At 33.9% G+C, this 18,922-nt stretch overlaps 2 protein-coding genes across 2 annotated transcripts; one reads left to right on the forward strand and one right to left on the reverse strand.

Annotated features, from left to right (window-relative positions):
* Positions 1-1,855: 1,855 nt before the first annotated feature.
* Positions 1,856-5,955, reverse strand: LOC118436392. The gene is made up of 4 exons (XM_035854394.1): positions 5,925-5,955; positions 2,964-3,097; positions 2,340-2,475; positions 1,856-2,185 (listed from the first exon to the last, which is right to left on the reverse strand). The coding sequence occupies exons 1-4, from the start codon at positions 5,953-5,955 to the stop codon at positions 1,893-1,895; spliced, it is 594 nt and encodes a 197-aa protein (XP_035710287.1). The 3' UTR covers positions 1,856-1,892.
* Positions 5,956-12,404: 6,449 nt separating this feature from the next.
* On the forward strand, positions 12,405-15,263 carry LOC118436423. Its single transcript, XM_035854526.1, has 3 exons — positions 12,405-12,739; positions 13,317-13,601; positions 14,282-15,263. Exons 1-3 carry the CDS (start codon positions 12,566-12,568, stop codon positions 14,543-14,545), a joined length of 723 nt encoding a protein of 240 aa, XP_035710419.1. The 5' UTR covers positions 12,405-12,565; the 3' UTR covers positions 14,546-15,263.
* The last annotated feature ends 3,659 nt before the right edge of the window (positions 15,264-18,922 follow it).

Consider the following 18,922-nt stretch of genomic DNA (forward strand, 5'->3'; position numbering starts at 1 on the left):
GTGGTCGTGAATCGTGGTGGTACTTAAAACCTACCCTTGAAAACAACCCACTTAATTCTCAACCTTGTTCCGCCTCCTTTTACTCAAGAAATTGAGACCTCAAAGCCAAAAAGGGCTCCCTTTCAGACAATTCACTTCAACTGCTGGCTCGGGAACCCATGTCACATAATAGCAATTAAAACAGAAAAAGTACTGGGGACTCTCGTATTTAAAGAAGTTGGCAAATGTTGGAAATACAGACTTTCAAAATAAATCAACATTATTATAGTATTTTAATAGTATTTTACAACACCTTAAAAATGCTAACACTTTGCCCAAAGTTGTTCACACGATGCATGGTCATTTATGAAAACATTTAATTTTGCCAAATCTGTTCCGATGCAAAATTGAATGAAAGTCGGACAATCTTAAATTATTGTATTTTTGCTAACAAAATTAGGTACGTAGCAAGGTTAAAAGGAAGTTTTAAATATGTTTTAAAACCGAATATTTTTGTAAACTGTTTTCCTCTCAAAAATCTATTTGGGGACAAATCTGCTGAAGTGCATTAAATTGAACAAGAGATCAGGTTTCTTCCTTCCTTGTGGGGATCTACTTACGTAAATAATTCTATTTGACAGTGGTAAACAAGCAGGTAAATAATTCCTGTTTCATTATTTGTCCACCTTTCATTCATTGTTTGCGACAAATGGATCGAATATCGCATGGATTGTCATGAAACGAGATGATTTTGTTTGCTGATAAGATTTTGTAATAGTAAATGACAAGTTTTAGGGTGAGCCGATGAGCTAGACCAGAATTAAGGGATGGTTGGCCCTATATTTTCTTCGGTTTCTTTTGTTCCGAGCTAATTGGCCACCTTTTCTTAATCGTGGATTAAATGAAGCAGTAATTATGGGACAAATTGGTCAGGTCGGGTTACAAGTAAGTTTAAGGTTTAAATAGTAGATTCACTAATGTGATGATGAATATGATCCTGTTCTCTTGAATTGAAAGATTAAAATTAAACCTAGTTGTCCAAGTTCAACAATCTGTAAATAATTTGATACCGACGACAATTAACTGTCATTAATTGGAACAATGGTAATAATAAAGTGAATTCGTTTAAACTGTATTTAGAAAATTGTTGTATAATGTTGCGTGCATGACCTGTTTAGATTTCTTACATAACGTAAGAATTATATTGGTGTATTACTTTCTCGCTATTCTCCGAGCTATGTAAGTGGCCACCTTTTCTTAGTCGTGGATTAAACAAGGTTTTCACTCATATTCACTCATTTTCGTTCAAATTCGTTTCATTTCACCTCATTTAGCTTCATGTCATACTTGACCCCATGTATTAAGCACCGAGAGATACATGAAAGAAGTGAAATTGGTGACCTTTTTGTTTTTCAGTTTTTATTCACAACTTTAGTATAAAGAATTACGCTACGTAATTCTTTCGACTAGAATGTACGTAATTTACTTACATTCGACTCGAATTGACTATTATCCTAGAATAACGTCAATTCCTTTTACGCAAAAATTGGAAAACTTTTGGTTGGAATTAGCCCAAGTTATTTTTTAAAAAGAAGCACCCTAAGTTTGAGAGATGCCAAAATCTTATAAATGGGAGAGGAAGGTCAAAATTTTACTTAAAAAGTGATATTTTGGAAAAAATATAAATTCCTAAAGTGGAAACGCCTATACGATTATTACAAGAAATTTTCGAGAAATAACAGCAAATGTATGGTATGCTAAATCATAGTCAAATTTATTTTTATTTCGAATTCAACCGATCAAACCACCTAGGATTTTTTCCTTAACATTGTTTTTAACTCTTAAGTAATTACATCTAAAATACGTTCTTCCCTCCTAATATTCATATTCTTCACAATAATTTTAACTGCATTTCAAATAATCGCCCCCTCACAAACGCACGGGCGCACTGCCGAACAGTGTGCATCATTCAGACCGTGCCGAGAATATGGATATGAATATGGCCGCACCATAACGCAGGCCTCATATTCCAGGTTCAGTTGCACGACACGATTTGGCTCGCCCGGGTTCCAGGCGCCCATCCCGTCTTCGAATGACTTTCCGGAATGAATCCAAATCCACTTTGAGGTTGGAACTTGTCTAGGACTGTTGCTTAACAGGTAATCCAACGCGATCCCTCCAACCCAGAGTTCCGTTTGTCTAATATCTTAGAATAATATAGGACGTACAAATTAATAAGTCATTTTTTCAAAAGTTTTTAAAATTTTTAAACAATTTTTTCAAATTTTTTTAAAAATATTTTTTAAGAAATTAGTAAACTTGTATCCATTTTACTCCATAATTGGTAATTAGCAACATACCGGTACAGTTGTGGGTAAAAGTGAGGTTACTGAAGTTATACTGCTCCTCTAGATTTAGGAACTCGGCCAAGTGCATTTGCCTCCCGAGTTTAGTTCTTTTTCCTCGACAAAGTCTGTGACACTCGATGAAGGTTGACTAGAAGAAAGTTAAGTAAGTTAAGGTTTGTAGCTACCCTGTAAGATCTAGGATAATAAATTTATGTAATACTACATAATTTAGTAATATGTAAAGCTGAGACAATTAGTTCATCGTGGGGGCGATGTGTCAGTGCACGGGCAAAAAAAATCCGTTATAAATTCATATCTGGTGTAGTAGTCGGATTGATATTACATAAGTGTATGACTCAACTTTTTAGTGGTAAAATTACAAGTCTCAAAATAACTTCATTGTAAAAATTAAACTCTACACAAAGTTGTAAATGAAAAACTCAAAGTCTCGAGGAAGCATAAATTAAATGGTTTGACATTGTCAACAGTGATGAAAAACGTCACAAAAGTCGGATTATTGGCTGGTGTTATTTTATTAAAGGCATAAAACACTATTATGCAGTAATTTTCTGCAGGTGTTTTGTAACACCAGAAACGCTGGTAAATAGTGAGATGTTATATTAAACGTTCGCTTACTTTTTGTGGTGCGGCGTAGTAGACTTTTCTAAAGCCAAGGGACCCTATCCGGATCAATCCGTCGTCATCAGTGTCACAGGTGATTGTGTCGTAAAATGCTTCTGGACCGCCATTATCGCCTTCAGTGGTCAGATCTTCAATGAGAAAAAAATATTGCTAAGTCCTACAATTTGTTTTATAAAGATTTTAAAAAACGCAAAATTGCGAATCATTATGATTTCAAAATAATTTGGGGTTTTTCAAACCCAATATTTTGACCTTATTGTTTGTTTATTTGCATACTTTGTGCGTTTCCAACCTGAAGTCCCACAAGAAGTAAAAATGTCACTTCAGTCAAGGCAAGAGGGTAAGATTTAGCCGAAGAAGAGCTAAATTTAGCTCCGGCTTTATTAAGGCGATCCGGAGCTAAATTTAGCTCCGAAGGGTAAATTTTGCTCCAAATCTTCCGCCAAATTTAAATTATTCAATCTATAGCTATGAATTTAAAATAACCTTCACTTTTAAGTTTTTGTAACTACGGTGGGCCGGATCACACAAAGCTGGGCCATTGCTTATTTGTTAAGCGAAATATGCTTAATTCACCTAAATTGACGAAAGTAACCGTCGCTGCATAATAAAGGCGGTCGGTCTTTTCAAAGTCTAACCAAGCTAAATTTAGCCGAGGATCAGCTAAATTTAGCTCTTTTTCAGAGCAAAATCGAGCTTGAGGAGCTAGATTTAGCTCTCGGAGCTAAATCTAGCTCCAGATCGGATAAGTAAAGCCGGAGCTAAATTTAGCTCTTCTTCGGCTAAATTTTACCCTCTTGCCTTGACTGCACTTGGACTACAAGAAAGTTCATCTTGTAAATATTTAATTTGCACCGAAATGTGTAGCCAGATAATCTAATTTATTTTGAAACGTTAGTCGTAATCGAATTTATATAAACTTATCGACAAATTCGGTGAATTATTAATTTATTAAGTATTGTATTTGACATGTGGCGGATGCTTGCTAAATAAATATGTAAATAGGCCAGTGGAATATAAAATGAGTTTGAATTATGGTAAAACTTTCCTTATTTATTGTTTGTCCAAGAATAAATAATAATTAATTATTGCTCTACTACGACTTTCAATGGAGGTCTCCCAACGTATGCTCACAGAGTTTGACCAACTTAGGATTAGTGTCAATCGATCACAAATTTGAGTAGCATAAAATGTGCATATGGATGGCACTATCTGCCAACAGGTAGGTTTGGCAGAGATATTTGCATCCGAAGAGGAGAATTTGACATTTTGTTCGCTTTCCAGATCCATATGCACATTTTATACTACTCAAATTTGTGATCGATTGACACCAAGTAGGTCAAACTCTGTGAGCATATGTTGAGAGACCTCCATTGTTAGTGGGGACGTATTTATCTACATAATTACAGTGGGGACAGATGGCATGGAGGAAAATTGTGTAGAAATTTGGACCTTTTTTCTAATTATCATGACAATATTTAGAGCAGGATTGTAATAAATGTATTTAATACTTTACAATTTTTCGTCGTAACTTTAAAAAGCATAAAGATCATGGTAATATCTGTATGACACGCGTAGATTTGAACGATTTTGGGAAAAAAAATAAAATTAGCCAAACATTCGCGCATTTTGGCTCAGATCTCGAAAACCACCAATGCACCCCCCCCCCCCAATATTATTGCGGATTCTTCATGTACACAAAATTACGAAAATTTTAAGCTATCCAACTCCAAAATTGTTCGAGCGCGAAAAAACACGATCTCATTGTATATATCTATCTTAATGAAGGAGTTATTATTTGACAAATTGGTCAGGTCGGGTTACAAGTAAGTCTAAGGTTTAAGTGGTAGTTTTGTGAATGTGATGATGAAAATGAATATGATGCTTCTCTCAAGTTCTCTCGTGTATTGAAAGAATAAACCCATTTGTTCAATATCTGTAAATAATTTGATACTGATGACAATTAGCTTCGATTAAATGGATCAATGGTAACATTTACAGGCTAGACTTTCTTGACTGGTTTTGGATAATTTTTGTGTATGGTAGTGTTGCGCGGACTGTTTTAGATTTCTTACATAACGTAAGAATTATATTGGTGTATTACTTTCTCTCTCTTCTCTATCAAGAAAAGTAGAATAAGGGAAAGTTGAGGATAGCAAAGGAATTGCGGTCCAACTTGGGGCTGGAGATTGCCACCCCGCAAATCCCCCTCGCTTATCCTCTCCTCCATCACGACGAGAATCCAATTGGCCGTGAAACACCCGAATTTACTCCAAAATCCCGGTCGTTTTCCGGTTGGAAAAATTGCTCCGATTTTTCACTTTTATCAACAATCTTGACACTCGTGCGAGTCTCTGATTTGATGCGAGTTGTGTGTACAACTCAGATGTACTTTTATAGTGTTGGTATTATTCACACCAATTTCGTAATCGTGGAATTTTTTTGAAAATACGTAATTTACAAAAAAGATCAAAGTGTGGTCATAATTTTCGAAATTACTTCATGAAGAGAAAGACGTACACAAAATATTTATGAGGATCAGAATAAAATAAATTAAAGTTGAACAATGTCCAACTTTAATTTATAGTGCTGGTATTTACACCAATTTCGTAATCGTGTATATTTTGTGAAAATAAATAATTTACGAAAAAGAAAACTCATGTAGTTAGTCTCTAGAGATGGTTATACCACAGAACTATACTATTCTATCTACTATTCTATGGGTTATACATACTAGAAAATTTTAGCACTCAGTTGTTATACCCTACAGCTGAAAATCATAAACCGACGGTAAACATCAAATCATCTAATTATATAATTTTAAGTTTTCAACTATTCCTAAAAAATTATACAGCATAATACTCTTACAATTTCCGAGTTAAGAGATGAATAAAAAATAAAATGTCGTTTCATTTACGACATTTGGAATTTGTCTTTCAAAATTTGCATTCTTACATCTGTTGTACGTGTCAATTTGTCCCAACATTTCTGAGAGTGCATTGCATCCCCAGAAATGATGGGGTGGCCAATCCCGACCAAAACCAAACCACGTGTGTGGGCAGGACGGGAAACCATGCGTGTCATGCAAAGTACGAATCGTGGTAGAAAGAAACGATTTGAAAGTTAAATTTTATTGAGATTTTATTTTTTTCCACTTGGAAAGAAAGCGACCCAACTTTTTGAGTCATGGAGAAACCGAGGTATTCAACTGGAAGGACGTTTAACTGATCTGGATTTATTCTATCCCCGAATTGAACGGATTTTGATATTCTTTCAAATTTATTTTATTTCTACATTTAAATTTAAAGAGGAGCCAGAGACTGGGAACGAAAGAGAGAAAGCAAGCGAGGAGAATGTTAGGATTTTTATGCACCATTTAAATCAGCAGTGTTTCAGGTGCAGGTTTTGTTTCTTGCAGACCAAATCTGAGTGGGAGAAAGTGGGTGAAAGTGGACGAATTTGATAGAAACTGATGATGAGGAACTGGCATCAATTCATTCAATTTTCTTGTTGTATTACAAAAATTGTATGCTGGAAATAAGTTTCAAGCTGACTTTTTCTAATAAACATGGTTCGTGCGTGTACTCCATTAATTTGTGAATGTCCTAATTAAACAAGCGGAAATTTATTTCAAACAGTTTCACAGAAGTCCAAATTCTGTGATATTAAATGCATTTTTCTTAGTGAGGCAAATACCTAACAACGAAAAAAATTACTAAGTATGCATTTGACCCACCCCAAAAAAGTGACCATCTGAGATATCTCAGTCATTTCTTAACCGATTTTGATGAAATTTTGTACCGATTATTGTTACATAATTTAGAAATGGGATCTGATCCGCCTAAGCGATTACTTGATTTTTACCGGAATTATGGGCAAAAATGTGGCCTTAGAAACACATTTGTAATTATTGCTAATTACTAGCAAACTTTATCATCAATTTGAACCCCACGAATTGTAGAACAGTTTATCCCGAAAATTTTAAGTATAAATACATCAAAATCCGTTCCGAATTGATTTAGTTATTCCAATTTAAAGACCATAAAATTCATAGACGTTCTACGAATCAATGTCATTGACAACGACATATGAATAATAAATTTAAGACAAAATAAATATTCAAAACTGTAAACAGAAGAACTAATATTTGATTCTGCAACACTTTTGGTACAATGCATGAAGTGGTGGTTGTGAGTGTCGCACCTTCAGATTAGGTCATTTGGTATCTAGTAATCTAGACCAGACATCTTAAGACCAAAATAACGTGAATCGGTTAAGAAATAACGAAATAATTCAATTTTGAAAACGAAGCATTTAATAAAATTATCCCGGATACAAATATTGAAAGGGGATGGTGCATCCTATTGACATTCCAATTACAAGTTATAAATAAACAAGGTCCCAAAAAAGGGGAAATCTTAGTAAGGTAGTGCAATCATAAGTAATAAATAAAATTAGATTACCGAATTTTTGCATCACCGCTCTCGGTACCATTTTTACTGGATACAGTATAAATTTTTTTTGCATAGGCAAAGGCAAATTTGCATTTTTTTTGCATAGGCAAAGGCAAATTTGCATTTTTTTTGTTTTTCATTTTTTGCATAGGCAATTTGTTTTGCATAGGAATTCTTAATTTTATTGAATAAATTGAGAAAGAAGGCATTTTTACTGTGTAGTGAACGAGAAGTGGGTTAAATTAACTGAGATATGTAAAATATAATGGCTAAACAATTATGAACTACGTATTTGTTTAAAAAAGATACAAATCTATAATTTCAATTAATATATCAATTTGGATATTCTATTCAGGCAAAATCATGGGACCTTTTGAGATGACAACTTTTCTATTTAAACGATTAATGCTTGGAGTAAAAAAATTGTACCGAGAGCGGTGATGCAAAAATTTGGCAATCTAATTTTATTTATTACTTATGATTGCACTACCTCACTAAGATTTCCCCTTTTTTGGGACCTTGTTTATTACAAATATGAATTTCTCGCATCACTCGGAAACCTACTTCATACAATTTTTTTTGCGTTTAGTGCACCACGAAATGAAACCCTGGTGGAGAGAAAGTCGGAGAATGTTTGCCTCCTTCGAAATCTTTCTCTCTTCTTTAGCGCTACATTTTATTTTATTTTTTATGCACCTCACTCGGTCCGCAGTGGAGGAAGGATGAGCCCGATATTTGATGTCGTCATTGGTTTGAGTGTTATTTGAGGTGAAATTAGGGTGAACCATAATGCACTGGTTTTTTGGGTGGAATTTATTTACGGACTGAAATGGATGTACTCGTGGTTCAAGTGGATCATAAATCCAGTCCGTGGAATCAAATGAACTCCATTTTGCGAGACACGAGATGAGACATCAGATTCAATCCGATGATCCGAATCCGGTTTTGGATGGTTTGCGTCCGATGATGATGACTCCAATGTGGGCAGACACGAGGTTTTACGGCGTGCAGTTAAATAAACACTTACAAGATATTTGGGGATGGAATTGATGGTGACAATTGTGGCGAATATTATATTGGGGACTGGAATATGTTGGATATAAAAACTCTAACAATTCTTAAGTTTACATTGTTCCCATTTTTGTGAAACTTGCGATAAATAGTTTTTTGGTTGGGTGATAAAGCTCTCAACTTTTCCTTATACGTAATAATTGTAATCAACATGCCAAACTATAATACGAGTAAGTCTTAATTAAATTGTACGTTTTTTATATTATTTGCCTGAAGATAAAAAATTGTATGAATTTTGAAATCTGTATGAGTTAAACAGTGTAAATAAAAAAGTACAAGTTTTAAATATTTAATATGATTGTAGGTGATCAGATCCGCTGGTGGCGCATGATTTATTAGAAATTGATATGTTCGTCGTCAAAACCGACAATTGTATAATAAAAATACCGTGCTGTGAAACGCGCGTAGCATTTATGTGGTATTCGATACACGGTTTTTTATAAGTTTAACATTTGCATTTAGTATTTGGGGATGGAATTGATGGTAACAATTGTGGCGAATATTATAAGGGATATGTTGGCTATAGGAACTCTGACTTGTTACATATTTTTGTAAAGCTTGCGATAAATAGTTTGTGTGACAAAAGTCTCAACTTTTCCTTGTCATAATGGTAATCAACATGTGCAAATCTCAAGGTGTACGTTTTTCATATTACAGTAGGTATGTGGCTGTGAGATATAATTTGTGAGTATTATAAAATTTGTAGGATTTGAACAGTGCAAAGAAAAAGTTTTAAGTTTTAAGTATATAAATATAGTTTCAGGTAGATTGTCTGGGATAGCGTAGGTTAGTTCTAAATATTTATGATGGGTTGGATCGGTACATCAGTGTTTCAAATGTTTGACTTATGTACAAATCGAAAACTCCTGTAGTGATGAGTCTTACTTATTGGCACATAACTTATAACATTGGCTTTGCCAAATTATTTTCGAACTGTCTTAATGAGCATATTTTTTAAGGGAACATAAATCGAATACATGTATGTATTCTTGCGAGCATGCTGATTGACGGCGTATGACCAGCTAAAAGCGATAGCAAAGTACGATGTATTGAAAGACAGACATTGTAGTAAAAGTAAAAACTCGATGGTTTCGTTCTATCCGGAATTTGCAACGTTTTTTTTTGTATCTGACACACCTTAATCAACATCCTTCAGCGATTAATCTTTCTAAGGTTTTTCATAAATTGTTTTATTGAGGCTTTCTGCATATATCGTTGGTGAGGAAAAGATACATTTACAAGTTGGAGACCCGTGCCTCATTATTTTAAGAAATTAAAGATTTGTCCTCTTAATAATGTGCTTATTTAATCATTAAAAGTTAATAACTTGCATGAAATCTTAAACCACGTCAATTGTTTAAAAAAAATTTTAATACCTACATAATTTGGAAGTATTCATCTTCAAAACCAACAAATGTAATAAAACTATCGTGCGGTGATATCATTTATGTATATAGGTGGTATTCGGTATACAGTTTTTTTACGAGTTTAACATTAACATCAGTGGATGTTGACTACATATTTATTTATTCGGTTAATTATGATTTCTAATTGTGTAACCATCTATGTATGATTTTTCAGGTTTTTTGTGCCATGCTAATTTCGGTTTCTGTCCATCAGAAAATCATATCAGACATGACACATAAATTGTGTTCATGCAAAAGGGTTCGCAGGTGTGGTTTGGATAGAGTGCTTCCACATTTGTCATCATTATAGGCATTACCATTGGTGATTCACCAGTACCACAATTGTTATTCGATCTGGTCACGCTAGCCGCTAAATATTTCAATATACCCGGAAATTTATAAACAAGCAAATTCATTTCATATGAAGTCATTTAAATAAACATATGAATTCAAATTCCATAAAAACATGTAAAAATCAGTAAATTTTTCACGTAAAAATGTACACAATCGACCCAGTTAAAAAACTTCAACCCTGTCTGGCATCACAACACTTTTTATGCTGCAAGAGAGACAATTTCCGCCCAAAAATTAGCCACGAGAAGAGAGGGGAAACTCATCAGCCAAAGAGTAGGAAAGTAGCATGATAAATAAAAACACATAAAAATTTACTTCCCGATAATTACAGGCTTCGTACGAGGAGAACACAACGACTTAATCACCACTCGTGGTGGACTTGTCCTTATCAGAGGAAAGTATCATCATGGGAGGATGGTAGCACATACATAAAGTGGCATCAGGTAAAACAATGAGTCCGATGTATGTGTACTTAATCTCAGGCAGGGTTCCGGTAGTTGCCTCAATAATTTTCATGTACATGATGCATAAAACGATAAACAATTCTATTTTTTATTGGGTGGTGGTTATCAATTCTATGAGTTTATCGATTTTGTAATAAGTTACGTAAATTTGGAAATAAATTAGATAGCACATAATGCAACTTCAACGACGATATACTTACATGCATTCTAGACTAATTGATTTTCTCTATTTACGTTTTTGACGAAAAATAGGACAGAAACGAAACCCTGTCACCTGTTCATCGTGCGATTACTTTGAACATCGAAAAACACGGTATCACAACATGCGAATGAAACTACAACCTTTTCCCTTCCCTTGAATATGAGAGGAACATCAAAATTTATTGCGTAATGAATATTGCCACCAGTCCACGGTTACCAACAACCAATACGAATTACGATCTGCGGCCTGTGCGGTTTCGCTGGGGTTCTCAGGTGGGAGAAATAATTACAGGTGAGACACACAAAACTGAGAGGAATCCACCAAAAGTTGGAGGAAATGGATAATTACCTTGAGTAGAGTCGGGCAAAAGCGTTTCATTTTACATGGACTGACTATATACGAGTTAATTTCTTAATTTTGAAGTAAAAAGAGAATGAGATGGATGTCGAGATAAACAAATATTAAACTTTTGTGTTCATAATTCATAATCTTGTGACTTTCGAAAAGGCGTATAATTCATGAGTGTAATTAACGTAAATGGAGGGAAGAGAGATGTCATTATTTGAAGGTTAATTTTCTTAGCAAAATACTCTTAGCAAACTCGCATAGAACATTGCGAAGACATAAACTCGCATAATATTACCGATCTAGATTCGGGATCCTAAAATAACAAATCTCTGATTTATTATTTTCGACGCAATTGTTTACCAAAATATAATTTTTACAGTACACCTTTTCCTGTTCATAAAAAATTTCCGAATCCTGTTCACCAGATCCTAACCTCAATAGAAGGTATACAATTCGGCGCAACTCAATGAACAAATTACACTTTCATTAGGAATCCTGCATTCAGAATTATCACCATTTTTTAAGTTCCAGGTGAAATAAAAAAAAGTCGCTATGGTGTATTCTAGTTTACAAAAATGTACATACCTACTATGATGATTTACTGATGTACATACTCAAACTCGAATTTTAAGCCATATGCCACGCTTTAACATAATTACGCATATCTGTAATGTGTCAAGTAAAACATCCTATAGTAAGTTTGGTACATATGTAATTTATTTTTCAAGTAGGAATCACACCACAAACGAGTAATTTTCCTGATATACTTAAAACGAAAGGCATAAAGAAAAGAAAGCTACTACAAAAATTAGAGCACAGTGGGACCCTACATAAAGCATGTGATCGATTTTAGGAAAATTTCGAGATGACAAAATGCCATAAAAGTAGCACGTGTCCCGGAATATAGTTTGAACTCTAGCCTCCCAAATCAGTTAAACCCTTTTTGCACGGTCCCTATCGAACTACTGCAGAGGAAAAGTATTGATTGACAATTTCTTTCGTGTTTAGGACACGGGGCGGATCATTAATTATTTAAATGGGCGATAAACATACTTTCCCGTATATTTTTTGTAACTGTAACTGTATCGCATTTTTCTACGCTTTATACTTTCCTTCTCGGCTAGGAATTTCATTTCTTGTTTTTCTCCAGTCGCTCTGTCGTAAAGAAATGGAATTGTACTCGGAAATATAAGCTGGTAAAAAAAGTAACAATTCCGGAATAATTTTTCGAAAAGTTTACTATTTTTATATTTAAATTCTTAAATTCTTCGTTTAAATTACAAAATTTCGATCCAAAATGAAGTACGGCTTAGGAATTCGGCTTTTGATAGCCTTTATCGTTGGTGGGATTGCGGTCGTGTATAAAATAAAGATAAATCCGCGATACAAACAGTCCGAGATAAATATTGCGATTAAAGCCCCCAGAAGATTTACCTTTGATACGTTGACAAATCTAAAAAATGTGCCCAAGGTGAGAAATATATTTTTCTGAAGAAATATTTTTTCTAAATCATGCACTTCTAAAGAACCAGCATATCTGGTATTCATAGTCACTAATTGGCGTATCTAGTTAAACACTTATTAAATTAATAACACATTTATCTTTTTAATCGTATCTGAAGAGACACACCAACCTAAAATCATTAAATATAATATTGAACATCACTACATTTTTTATTGTGTAGTAAAGTCATGCAATAAATTGCAAGTAAAATATACTTATACTTTGCAAATATGTAAAAAGCTGCGCAATTGCATATCTCGTCGTTGAATATGCAATCAGACACATATCATTCTTAAGCATGTTCGAATGCATACTCAACGACGATATGCATGTACTTATGTAAAGTAGGCTTAATTTGACAAAAATTGCATCCTGAAATAAACAGATGTCAAAACATGAGTTAAAATTATAGTTACAAATTCCACTAAATTATCTTTAAATGTTGATTATGAGAAAAAAACTGTTTACACCTTCGGACTTTTGTTTTCAATGTTAAAAGTGAAGATTCCCGATTGTAAATATGTGGATACCATGATTTTTGTAGTACTTCTCCTGGATTTCTGACCTTAAAGAGAGCAAATTTGATCGGAGGAACATTTCACTGGGGAAGGTGTACTACGGCGTTGTAAATATGCCCTTCCTTGGTCAACACGAGGTCAAATATAAGGTCACCGAGTTGAAGGATTTCAATTGGATCACGTTACGACCCGAGCGCCCAAAACAGAGCTGGTTTAATACGGAAGTCACTTTCACCTTCTTTGCAATTACGAACGAAGAGATGCATCTCGGAGTGAAAATTGCGTATCATAGGACGTCTGCTTTGTTCCAGGTATGATAAACCAGATTTAAAGAAATATTTATTGCATGTAAATTTTGGAAATTTTTTAAATTTGAAATTTACGAGAAAAAATTGAGTTGGAAGAAACTGACAACTGCTGTTGAAAATTGCGAACACTAAACAATGTCACGAAATTACCTAATTATCTACTGCATTAAAAATTCCCCATAACCAATCACGCATACCACTTTGAAAATATGTTTGTAAAGTGCATTTCGTAAATCTTTCGTAAATCGCAATGATTTAAAGACCATTTTTAAAGGCAAAATTACATTAACAAACTTTAATGGGCAAAATATTTGCTTGATTTATGTCCATTGTCATCTTCTCACCTTTGGTACATGTCCTACTTATTGTATGTATTTCTCAGGATCGGTCATAAAAACAGAGTGCTTCTATCACGAATTTGTATCTTTGACATTTTTCGTAATTCTTCCATCCAAACTTAATATAATTACGGAGTGACAGTTTCACAAAAATTTTAATATTTTATAACATCCTAATATTTTTAGTTCTCAGTTTCAATATCAGTTTTTTTTGTAAATAAAGCTGATTTAAATATAACTAATATCAGCATAAGCCTAATTACATTTAAAAATTCTAAGTACTAAAAATTCTAAGTATTTAAGATTTTATGCTTTAAAAAAATTAAATAATTGCCTTCTTTACAGATCACATTGGGTCGCTACCTTCGCTACATAACGGATCAACAATTGGACCGTCTCTCAATCGCTGCGAAGAATTTAGTTTTGACAAAATGGGAAAAATTCCGATTTCCGCACGGGCGACATAACGCGACCAAACGGAAAACTGTGCCAAAATCAAAATCAAATTCAAAGAATATTTTTATGGGAAAAGATCAATCAAGTATTTCTAGCGGTGGAAATTACACAACGTCAACAACGGATAAAACAAAGTATAGCGATGAGTTGTGAAATGGGAAATATTTATAAAGCCACACGTTTGTACATATGCGAAAAGTGCAAGATTTTTGTAAACGGTTTTTTGTTTTAATTTATAATTGATGAACACAAAGAACGGATTCTTAAAAGTGTTTGGTTAGTACGCAATATTTTTAGTTGTTTTTTTAGCAAAAAGCGTAGTTCATGTTATTATAATTTGCATACATTTCAGCAAAACTATGTAAATGTATACACATTTATACATTTAGTTTTTGGATTTTGGTGATGCAATAGTTTCATATTTAAACGATGTCTAAATTGGCATGCTTTCCAGATTTGTATTCTTTCGTAGTAATTAAATTTATATACCTATAATAAGTTATACATATGTATTCTTAGGAATTCACATGCATACATAATTGCTGAGAAATTTGTGAATAGCTAGATTAATAAATTAAGAATACATTTTTATTTTGAGTTTGCATATATAAATGACTTTCATTATTTGTATGATTTATATGACGTTCTTTATGATTTGCTATTTTGTGATGTTTTTTAACAAAAAATTTATTTAGATTAATAATTACATACTGGGGCTACATAAATATGTTTCTATGAATCCTTATTCATGTTGTGACTGAATACAAGTATCCAGGGATTGATAAAACATGTATCCGGACTCTGATAATTATCTGTTTAACGTGATATTTATTATTCGAATAATAAAGTACATTTCATGCAATTTCTTAAACTGCAATAGATATTTGACACTTGATATTAAACGTAAAAAATTCGGTAGAGCCAATTAATTATTCCGGGCTGGTATTGACTTGGTAATGCTTTTCTGTCACCACTTTACTGAGCCCAAATGCTCATTGTTACGCTACCGGTCGAGTTACAGAGAGACTCCGAGGAGGAATGATACCAGAAAATGTAATACACTCTTAGAAACGTGGTATTGAAAAAAACTAAACGGTATTGATACGTGACTCTACCGCCTTGGTATTAAACGGTTATACCATATTGGTATAAAACCGGTATTGAAATTATACCTCATGGTAATAATTTTAATACTAATTGGTATTAAATTTTTTACCACGTAGTATTAATTCAATACCTGATCAATACCACGCGGTAGATTCACGTATCAATGATCAATACCAACGGTTATTGATTTTTTTAAGAGTGTACCAATTTTCTTGGAGTGGACTACTATCCTGCTTTTGACATCTTCCTTGCCCTTATTAAAAATGTCTAAATACACAACTCTCTTGTGTGATAACTATCAAGTAAATGCCAACTCGATGGGATAAAGTTTACGCGAATTATCACAATGAAGGCCAACTAGGGTTAAAAATTGGAAAGTCAAAGGAACGGGTGACAGTGGATAATTAAAACGCCAGATTAAATATTTTATCAAGATTCATATAAATGAGAATTATGTTAGATGTCATCTCTCGAAAATTGGAACAGTGAAAAATGCTCCAATCTAACATAACAGATTTGTTATCAAAATTTTTTGACATGGATATATTGTAAAACTAATAAATTAGAATATTAGACTTGTATTTTGCGACGCTTAAATTTTACACTTTTTCAAGTCGGATAAGGGAGAATATCGTCGACCCATGGCATGAGTTTGGTTGTGACTTTGTAACGTTTGAAGAGATGGAATGAAATGAGTTACAGTTTCTGTATTTTTGAGGTTCGAAGAAAATCTGCGGAAATTTTGGCGAGGGCGACATCCAACGAAAAATGTATTTATTGAGTTTTACTCTGGAAAACCATTTTAAGTTGAAACTTTGTAGATGATGCAAATTATAAAAAATAGTCATGAGCAATTTTTGAATGTTAAATGCTAAAGTGTAGTTCCGTTTTATTATTTTGAATTATTTAGTATATTAACTACATACGTAGGAACATTAGATTTAGATGAAGAACACATTAAAATAAATTTCTTTAATGAGTTATGTGCTGGTTAGGTGATATTTTATAAAGAAAATTTGTTAGACGATGAGTTGAGTATAAAAAATTTTAAAAAATCTTGAATAAATCTATGCAAAAAATGACTTTATAAATACGCTTTGCCTCAACTTCAAAATGGAATTTATCATTTTCGAGCTAATTTAAAGATGGACGACAATTGAATAATGAAAACGCCAAATTATATATTTTATGAATATTTATAAGGGTGAGAAGTATGTTAGATAAGTTAAATTCCTTCACCTGAAAACTATAACCGTTAATACTTTAACCCAACAGATTTGCTTTGCTTTGATTTTTGATTTGATTTGAAAAACTTTTGCACCTGTATACCCGGTAAAAATAACAAATTAAAATGTTACACTTTTATTTTGTGACGCTTAAATTTTACGCTTTTCACAAAATCAGAATAAATTTGAAATTCATCCCAATTTGATTTGTATGCACCTTAAGGGGTGATCTGATACAGTCTCACCGCTACCTGACGGGGAGTGTGTAACTATGTCCTCCCATAAGCTCCCATGTTATCGTTTTAAAAACTTTCAGCGTCGTCAAAAGACAATAAAATTTCGATTTTTTTGCATCAATCGACCCATATATTTAGTCTCCACGAAGTTACAGAAGTTTTGATGGATACGTTGAGTATACATGAAAATATGCGACTTTTTCTGATTTTTTTTCTTGAAAAGAATTATGGTGTGGCCATGAAAGCGACTTTAAGGTGAAACTCCAGTAACTTTGGGAGTTGAATATTTTGACACATTTTGCAACAAAAAATCCGATATTAATGCAAAAATAAAGGTGCTCAAATGTTTTGAAAACTTGGTTTTTAGAAATTACGAAATAAACATGCCCGTCAATTCCAGTTTCCCCAATTTTTGTTATGTTGTAGGTCTTTAGTAGTAGAACAATAGTCAAATTGGACTTATAGTCGAAATCGACCTGCGTGACCTTGTTTCGGCGTCGAAAGGTTGATAGGTCAAAGGTCACCGATCCCCACAAATGAGGTATCATTGGAAAGGTCTCGGTGAGAGGAATCCGAATATATATACTTTGTTGGGTGTATGACCACTCCTTCATGTTCGAGAAGCAGAAGAATGAAAATCTGCAATTCTCCACAATTTAACACAGCGAGTAGATTGAGAGCTAACATGCAGTAGATGGGCACAAACTCAGAAATATTCTTCGGTCTCTGGAAATTCAGGGAGTGGTCATACACCCAATAAAGTATATATATTCGGAATCCTCTCGTCGAGACCTTTGCAACGATACCTCACTTGATAATAAATTCCATTTACAGTTTCGAAAAATTAATTTTAAAATAAAATGAAAATTGTATGAGTTGAACGCCAAATGACTAGTGAAAATGTTTAACATTATTAGAATCTAAACCTCGCTCTTACCCCTCCTTAAGCAATTCCAAATCCGTCTCACCCTCAATAATTAACTCGTCAAGTCACGCAGTTACAAAAAATAGAGATGTGATGACAAATTGTTCTCCTGGTGTGATTCTCCTCCCTCCAAACATCGTGACCCCTGACCTTTCCCGTCAGCAGGGAGCACAGCTGCGAAATTATGGGGTGCAAGGGTCGCCTTAATGACATCACGACTGGGGTGGCAAAGCAAGCAAAGCGCAGACGCAGGCAAGGCCACAGATGCGTTTCTAATAAGAAAAGGGTGGTGGATTTTGTGGACTGGGGTGCAGATTCATCCGGGTATTTGAATTTGAATTCATCCCCCACCGAAAACGCGGAGAAATGTGTGGTATATTTTTATATTTTTATCCAAAATTGTGATACTTTCCGATATATTTGTATTGCATTGTGATTAATTTCAGGAGGAAAGTCTAACGACATCGGATCTTAAGACAAAGAGTATTCGTTTTATAAAGCAGTTCAATTACATCATTTACAATTGAAACGTTGTGTCAAACTTGGGTTGAAAATCTAAATAAACTTCATGCAACAATTTGTTCCGTAATGTTTAATTCGGCGTCAAAGTTATGTCCTAATTTTGCTTACCTTGCATTTTACCCATTTCAACTTTCAAGCCATTACATATTCCACTCTCTCTGCTTGTTAATAAGAGGGGAATCGTGGCTAAAAATGCATCCCAACCTCGAAACCCGTGACACATCTTTTCCTGAGAGATCTTTTAGTTCCGTATTTGTTGGCACATGTGTGATCCCAGCGAACCCCGACCGACCCCACCAACCAACCCAGCGACCCTTCCCACTGCTTCCCACATTGTCAACCGACCTTATTGATGCCCTCGCCTCTCTCATCTTTCTTCTGCTTGCTAGACAAATAAAATATGAATGGACAGAATTTTGAACTAAAAGAAATATTTTAAAAGAATCAAATTTTTATGGACACATTCAACGCAAAATTTTTGCACAATTTGCAGACAGAAAGTATTACATAATTC

Source organism: Folsomia candida, unplaced genomic scaffold, assembly GCF_002217175.1.
Source record: "Folsomia candida strain VU population unplaced genomic scaffold, ASM221717v1 Fcan01_Sc008, whole genome shotgun sequence".
NCBI lineage: Eukaryota > Metazoa > Arthropoda > Collembola > Entomobryomorpha > Isotomidae > Folsomia > Folsomia candida.

Excerpts from the sequence above, each read along its gene's own strand:
- LOC118436392 (XM_035854394.1), bottom strand. The coding sequence starts at position 5,955 with ATGTTGGGACAAATTGACACGTACAACAGAT. Across the intron at positions 3,098-5,924 it reads AATTGACACGTACAACAGAT|ATCTGACCACTGAAGGCGAT; the intron begins GTAAGAATGCAA and ends TTCTCATTGAAG. Across the intron at positions 2,186-2,339 it reads TTTTACCCACAACTGTACCG|ATATTAGACAAACGGAACTC; the intron begins GTATGTTGCTAA and ends TATTATTCTAAG.
- LOC118436423 (XM_035854526.1), top strand. The coding sequence starts at position 12,566 with ATGAAGTACGGCTTAGGAATTCGGCTTTTGATAGCCTTTATCGTTGGT. Across the intron at positions 12,740-13,316 it reads ATCTAAAAAATGTGCCCAAG|TACTTCTCCTGGATTTCTGA; the intron begins GTGAGAAATATA and ends TGATTTTTGTAG. Across the intron at positions 13,602-14,281 it reads GGACGTCTGCTTTGTTCCAG|ATCACATTGGGTCGCTACCT; the intron begins GTATGATAAACC and ends CCTTCTTTACAG.